Here is a 7,849-nt window from a genome sequence, read left to right as displayed (position 1 = left end):
TCAGTTTCAATCGACAATTAGGACACCCTAAATGTAACGGCGTGCTCTCTGCTTCGGATATGTTATACATTTGGATAAGTATTACATCATGATATTAATGACAATATCAAAAAGTTGAGAAGTTGCGTACTTTTTGAGGATCAAAACGCTAACTTTATTATCTCCGCCTGAGATGCGTCCCGATTAGCAGTTTTTAATTACATGATTAGCATTCTCCCGGATCAGCTGACTTTATTATCTACGCCAGGGGTTCTCAAAGGGTGGGCTATGGCCCACTGGTGGGCCACAGAGCATTCTAAGGTGGGCCACAGAGCAATTTAGAAAATTTCAGAATTAATGTAAGTTTAGGTATATTTTTAATGTTATTCGCTAAAAATATATTCGTATTATCTAATTATGCGTAGGCTACATAGCTACAAAGCTTTTCATCCGACCCTGATTAGACGTAGTGGCACGTATGAAGTCAGCATGTACAAATCGAAAACGTTAGGGAGAAACGGTGGCTTTTTCTACTGGCTATGACAACCTACGGCTAACAGCAACTAAAATAATTTCAAGCGTATAATAACGGGAAGATAATGCTGAAGTAACCAAGTATTCCGGCAGCGTCATATGCCGTATGCTGTTGAAAGGGGTATGTAATGAACTCGCAATGAAGTGAAATTGATGTACATATTTACTGTACTTCGGCAGGCCGTGTTATTGTGAGCTAAATAGCCATAATTGCAAATTATTAACAACTTCTGGCGAAGGTATACTGCACCACCTCAACGAATCTTAATGGATTGGGGATTTGTCGGAGAGTATTAATCTTTGGAGTCGGTTTAAAATGTCAGGCCTAGAAATCATTGTACATAATGAAAGAGCCACAGGAATTGATTGTATCATTGGATAGAATATTCTGACATAGCAACTTCAGTTGTTTTGGTACAAGACATACAAAGTACATAATGCATATTGAAAAATCTTTCTTCACTTCTCTGTAGTACCCCATCCACCAATGAATTGTTCAATGCTGGCCCAGAATGATTATAATATTCCCCACAATAGTATCAGTAAAGTCCCAATCACACAGTGCGGTAATCTGACCATTGTGTTTCGCGACGCAAATGGAGCAGCGGATGAAAATATTCTACTTAGGAGTGATAGCTTATGATCTACCAGAGCCGTAACTACCGCACTCACAGCCCCAATTGCGGAACTCGAAGGGGCCCAAGATTATGTCGTTGGTCGTTTGTTGGAGGATATTTATTCAACTTGAATTTTTTTTCGCGCTTCGCGCGATTTCATATCCCGGGAAATCGAGATTTATATATCATCAGTTAAAGAAAAATGCGCATATTTGAGAGAAATAGGCATATCGGCGCTGTCCATGACCACGCATTAAACAGGATTATGACGCTAAGATATCAAGTGGGCCACAGCACATTTTTAAACCGGAAAATGGGCCACGGCCAAGAAAGGGCTGAGAACCCCTGATCTACGCCCTTGGATTTTCAGAATCAGTGTGACAGTCACATTCGATTAATATCAGTTGTAATAAATTCTAAGCTACTTATACAAGGAATTGCGTTATCCTTGGCGGAGGCTTGGCCCGTCTGCCTCTTACCTCTCGTTTCGAGCTTTATTTTCGAACAATAAATACCAGTTTTTACAGAGAAAATGTGGCGCACACGAGGAATCCCATTCAGTGAGTTCGAATTAGTGCTACCATGACATCACGAATTTCCAATTGTGACGTAACAGTTGATTGGCATGTATGGCTCTTTGAGAGTTGAGATGGAAAAAATAGGGCCAATATGGCTCTTCGGGCAAAAAAGGTTCCCGACCACTGGCTTAGACTGACGAGATGGCGAGGAGGGGCCTTGATAGACCTTCAACACTAAGGTAGGAATTCTTGAGTCAACCTAGGTAGCTAACGACTATATTGGCTGTCACTTGAATTCACGATCAATAATTGGTATTTTGCGGCGTAGACACGAAGATTATTAGGGGCCCTCGCGCCACAATTACGTTAGTTGATGAACCAGCTCGTGATGTCATTTGAACTTGTGAACTATATGAAGAAGAAGTGTTGTCACTTGGCAAAACCTATACGGTGCAGTGTTAGGAATTGTATGTTGCAACCGTTTTGTTCAATCAAGAGTCATGGGTCGGGCTTCTACCTGTACCAAGCATTCAAGTACCCATCAGTCAAGTACCCATCAGTAAACAACCAAGCAGTCAACTACCAAGCAGTCAACTACCAAGCAGTCAACTACCAAGCAGTCAACTACCAAGGGTGTCGTAATTGTCGATTGAAACTGACCGAAAATCGAATACTACGAAAAGTCGTTATTGATGCAAAATCGTACATTTTGATCCTCAAAAAGTACGCAATTTCCCGACTTTTTGCTATTAATATTATAATCATGATTTAATACATATCAAATTATTGAACATATCCGAAGCAGAGGGCACGCCGTTACATTTTGGGTGTCGTAATTGTCGATTGAAACTGACCGAAAATCGAATTGGACGAAAAGTCGTATTTGACGCTAAATAATGCATTTTGATCCTCAAAAAGTACGCAATTTCTCAACTTTTTGATATTATCGTTAATATCATGATGTAATACTTATCCCAATATATAACATATCCGAAGCAGAGGGCACGCCGTTACAATTCGGGTGTCCTAATTGGCGATTGAAACTGACCGAAAATCGAATTGGACGAAAAGTGGTATTTGACGCAAAATCATGCGTTTTGATCCTCAAAAAGTACGCAATTTCTCAACTTTTTTATATTATCGTTAATACTATGATGTAATACTTATCTAGATATATAACATATCCGAAGCAGAGGGCACGCCGTTACAATTCGGGTGTCCTAATTGGCGATTGAAACTGACCGAAAATCGAATTGGACGAAAAGTCGTATTTGACGCAAAATCGTGCATTTTGATCCTCGAAAAGTACGCAATTTCTCAACTTTTTGATATTATCGTTAATATCATGATGTAATATCTATCCAGATATATGACATATCCGAAGCAGAGAGCACGCCGTTACAGTTTTGGTGTCCTAATTGTCGATTGAAACTGACCGAAAATCAAATTGGACGAAAAGTCGTATTTGACGCAAAATCGTGCATTTTAATCCTCGAAAAGTACGCAATTTCTCAACTTTTTGATATTATCGTTAATATCATGATGTAATACTTATCCCAATATATAACATATCCGAAGCAGAGGGCACGCCGTTACAATTCGGGTGTCCTAATTGGCGATTGAAACTTACCAAAAATGCAATTGACCGAAAATCGAATATGACGAAAAGTCGTATTTGACGCAAAATCGTGCGTTTTGATCTTTAAAAAGTAGGCCACGTAAAACCATACGATGAAATAGTTTTGCGAATACATAAAATGTCCGAAGCAGAAGCAACGCTATTGCATTTTTGTTTTGTTTTTATTGTTAATTGAATAACTTATAAATTGCTGCATTACAGCCGACCTATACTAAACATGAACATGACGTTGATCGCAATAATCGTAATCATTTATATTCTGATGTGCTCAAGACACATAGTGTGTGTAATGCGATGTAGCTAATAGGCAAGAAGATGTTGCATTTACCTATTATGGTATTTTAATCAAACAAGACCAAAGCCAATTGGCCGATATGACAGTGTGGGATAGGCTGTCTTCGTTAAACGTTAATATTTGTTTTTTTTCTGCTCGATATCTTTTGTGGAGTCTTTCTTCGGGCGTCTTGACGCCGTAAGAAATAGTCAAACATGGGGGGAGTAGCACAAATAAGCCTCCGATGCTTCGGCAACAGGCGAGAATCGAATAGGTAGATTACGCGTATCGAATCGAATGCGTAGATTACGTAATGGTCGAAAATTTAGATGCCATAACTACTACTTGGTGGTTGTAAAATGAACCACTCCTTCAACTTTCGATAACATATTGTATTGATCATACCTTTCGCGGCATTTATTGATAAAATTCGTATGTTTCAGTTCGTTTGCACTCCAAATCTGTCGCGAAATTGTTTTTCCGGTAATAATATTTGATTTTAGCACAAGTGAATCATTGCGACAACAATGACTGTGCAATTTCGGAAATATGACGTAAGCATTTTCTGGCAGAATCACAGTGGTCTTCTGATATACGCTATAGACCTTTTATTTTCTTTAGTAAATGTGTGTGTGTGTTTGTGTTGTTAGAGAGGCCAGACTAGAAACATGGTTGTCTTCGGCAATAAGTTGAGTGTCTTTCATAGAATAATAAAGTGCTTGAACGGAATGTATTTCGACTTCGTATTGAAAATCTGTTCAAAAAGAACCTCGTAATTTTTGACTAGTAGAAATTTGAGTGATATCGACAATTCTTTAGTACAGGACATGGACTTGAAATTTCTTTTTATTGTCAGTGTAGCTTCGTAGTAAATCAGAAATATCGCACCTATTTAGGTACAAGTATTAGTGTATACGTTGAATGGTTGTTTGACATGTGATATTTATTGCCAAGCCATAGTGGAATTATTGGGAACAATGTTATGCATAACCTTTGTTTTCTATTTTGATATTTTTAAATAAGGTGGACCAATATTGTGATGATGCATCTGCAAGTGTGCTTATCAGATTGAATTACTTCCTCTATTGGATGCTTCGGATTAACGTTGATTGATTGAAAAATCAGTTTCGGACAATGGCCTCACGGTATGGAAAGCATAACTTGCGAGGTTCAAGCTCAAACACTTCCTACTCGGTCCGTGTCAAGACATCGTCAAGTGAGTCTACTGTTTCACTAATAGGATATATAGATATACATTATGACTAGTTGCCCTGTATTAAACTACTCTATATTCATTGCAATTGTAATGTAACACCAACTCTCATATTGTCTGTTTTCCAAGTTCACCTGTAGATGTTCATTTTAACTTTTTCATGCTTAGTATTGACCAATATTTGCACGTAGGCTGCGGTGTTGGTGATTTCATTCTACTATAACTTCTAACCTTTCTGTTCTGCCACTAAATCGTAGTCATCCTATCATTTACATAGATATTTAGATATATAGATATTTACAAATATCAAATTTTTATTCAAATTTTGACCTCAACAGCAATGATTTTGGATCATGCTAGTCAAATTTATGATTCATTAAAACCCAAATCTTCCAGCAACACTTTCAATGGCTATGATCGCTAAAGGGATGCCTTCATGGTAACTTGTAACACCTTTGAAGCTTATTTTTTACGAGCGTAATTTTGACAGGGGTTGGTAACAACTAACAATTGTATTTCTATGATGTTTTTGTGACACAGCATTGATGATATGAATTTCTTTTGACTCGATATCAATACTGCTTGCGATTTAACATGCCACTCATCGATTATTCGACATATTAATCTGTTTGTATTAAACAGATGAGCATGACAGAATTCAGAAGAAGACATTTCTGAAATGGGTCAACTCTCAATTGTCGAAGGTAATTTCGTTTTTGACAAACTTTGGTAGAAACTTCCCATTCTTATCAGCTCGTTTACCCGTGAAAGGTTGGCAAAGAACCATTGAAGACCTTGTTAAGTCTTTCCGACGGAATAGGCATTTTGGATCTATTGGAAATTCTGACTGGAGATAAAGTGGTGAGTTAGGGAATTGAAAATCTGATACAAGTGTAGTGGCTTTTGCAAGTATGTTTCTGATCGTTCATTTTCTTAGGTTTACCTGCTGCCAGATGTCCACATTTTATTTACTCAATTCCAAGCAATCGCTGTTCTAATTGAGTAGAATTCGAATAAATTGCTTTTCGTGGAAGGCAAATTTCTCCACGAGGCATCTCTGATAATTACCTTTGATCTCAGAAGAGACCATCAAAGGATTTTAAGACGCTCGAAGCGGTTTCTTTTTAATGTCTATTGTAGTGGAAGACATCTTGAAACTTAACTAGTTGAATAGCCTAATTAGTGCGAGTGTGACTGATATACATGAGAATTTTGAAAAACTATGAGTAATTTGTATCATGTGATCAATATGGTATAGGTTTTCATTCACAATTTGTCAAATGTCTATTTCTTAGCCCTATCCTACTTCATTTCTGTAATCGCTTCCATACTATAATCCATAATTTATAGGATATGTCTATCTGAAAGAATCATATATAGCCACCAGTAGTCTACCTTTTAATGAGATGATAACACCTTCAAACAAAGTGAAATATTTTATGAATTTATTTCTTGGCATTGATTGATAGTCCCTCCCTACTAATCCAATAAATGAACCCAGACCATTGCATATGGATCATAAATATAAATAAACACAACCTTCATCGCCTCATCTTAATGTAAAGACTGGCATTTTGACCACTGCTTTCGAAAAAAATGAAGTTTTTTCAACTACAATTTGTGGTATTTATACCAAGCAGAGAGTACTATGCAGAGCTATATTGTGTATCTTATTAAAGTGCTGTACATACATCAGACATCAAATTGATATTAAAGAGATGAATTCTCAGCTTCGTTAGAACCTTTTCATTTTTTGAAGTAGTGCGCCACTCAGGCTTAGACTGGAACACGCCACTGTTGCTGTTTGCGTTTTAATACACAAGATATCCTGTAGTATATAAGTGGACATTGTTATTTTAAATCCGCCTCTCAGCCCGTTTTGAAGGCGGTGGTGCATTGATGTGTTACAGGTCTATGCTGAAATTGAACCAGACTCGGTAATATATTGAGCACTGAATTTATGCATGAGAAGCTCGAAAGCATTGGCATCGCTCACAAAATTTAGCACTTGTTTTGTGTTGATGGTACCATTGTACCATTCTAGTTCCGATATGATTGGAATAGAAAGCATCTTATTGAATTGACTGGTGATATGAAGTTTCGCAGATATCACTTTGTTACTGACTGCAATATTGTATTAGCAATCAGCTCTTCCTATGGAGAACATGGGCCCGCTCTGATGGCGAGATATTTATACCTACAACTTCTGGCACTGTTTGTATAAACCTAAGGTATGACACATGCAGATCACCAGCACTTGAGTTTATCCAGATTCGTGAACTGCATGTTTCTGACGTCAATCACACCTAGTCTGTTTATAAGCATGACCGTCGCGAAAGTTGTGTGAGAAAGTTGCATTTAAACTCAAGCCCAGCGTGTGTGCTTGTCACCCGATTCCCCAACTTCACTTATAAAAATGTCGAAAAAGGTGTACAAATCATTGAATGATGTTGTGCTGGGAATAGTGTCATCACCTGACAAAAATCTTGAACGGTGACTCATAACAAATCGCTTGAAATTGTGGAATGACTGCAGTTCAAAATCCCTCTGTGCCAGTTTTCTCTGCAATATCTGAAATACTGACGCGATCTTGGAAATTTCAATATTGCTCCAGTTATTTGCGTCCGCCCTTACTCTACACTGCTTCGATTTAGGCCAGAGAAAAAGGGGTTATGAAGCTGCACAAGATCAATAATGTTAACAAGGCTTTGGATATTATGAAAAAGCATCAGGTACGCAAGTTGTTTGATTGCTTGCGGCTGGATTTTACCTTTCACTTCGGCAAGACTTTGTGAAATTTGTATCAATTTCCAGATCAGAATGGTTAACATCCACGCTGAGGATATTGTCAGCGGCAACCCCAAGATAGTGCTTGGTTTGGTCTGGACTATCATTTACCATTGGCAGGTGTGAATTTAATTATTTCTCAGTGTATTTTTCACTGTATTTTATCTTGTTTAAATACAATTATGAATGAAGAGATGTATCGGTGCACCAGACTAGTGGCACTATGCTGACGCTTCGCCATTTGTCTTTGGTTATTATTTCTGGGATTTAGTCCGCTTGAACAACTTG

The 7,849-nt window shown here is 37.8% G+C and overlaps 1 protein-coding gene across 3 annotated transcripts in view; it reads left to right on the top strand.

Annotated features, from left to right (window-relative positions):
- The first annotated feature begins 4,395 nt into the window (after window positions 1-4,395).
- Window positions 4,396-7,849, top strand: part of LOC145451710 (utrophin-like) — a 61,800-nt gene continuing 58,346 nt past the window's right edge. The window contains exons 1-6 of one of the 3 annotated variants that reach the window (XM_080329924.1): window positions 4,396-4,777; window positions 5,417-5,478; window positions 5,546-5,635; window positions 6,685-6,711; window positions 7,429-7,506; window positions 7,589-7,681. In XM_080329924.1, coding sequence (XP_080186050.1) covers window positions 4,696-4,777; window positions 5,417-5,478; window positions 5,546-5,635; window positions 6,685-6,711; window positions 7,429-7,506; window positions 7,589-7,681 — 432 coding nt within the window. In that variant the 5' untranslated portion in view covers window positions 4,396-4,695. The remainder of the gene's footprint in view (window positions 4,778-5,416; window positions 5,479-5,545; window positions 5,636-6,684; window positions 6,712-7,428; window positions 7,507-7,588; window positions 7,682-7,849) is intronic. The other 2 variants (XM_080329923.1, XM_080329925.1) reach the window with 2 other exon arrangements.

Source organism: Botryllus schlosseri, chromosome 12 (assembly GCF_051294905.1).
Source record: "Botryllus schlosseri isolate E-star chromosome 12, Bs_hap1, whole genome shotgun sequence".
NCBI lineage: Eukaryota > Metazoa > Chordata > Ascidiacea > Stolidobranchia > Styelidae > Botryllus > Botryllus schlosseri.
The sequence above is the reverse complement of the archived record's forward strand: the minus strand, read 5'-3'. Positions and strand labels throughout refer to the sequence as shown.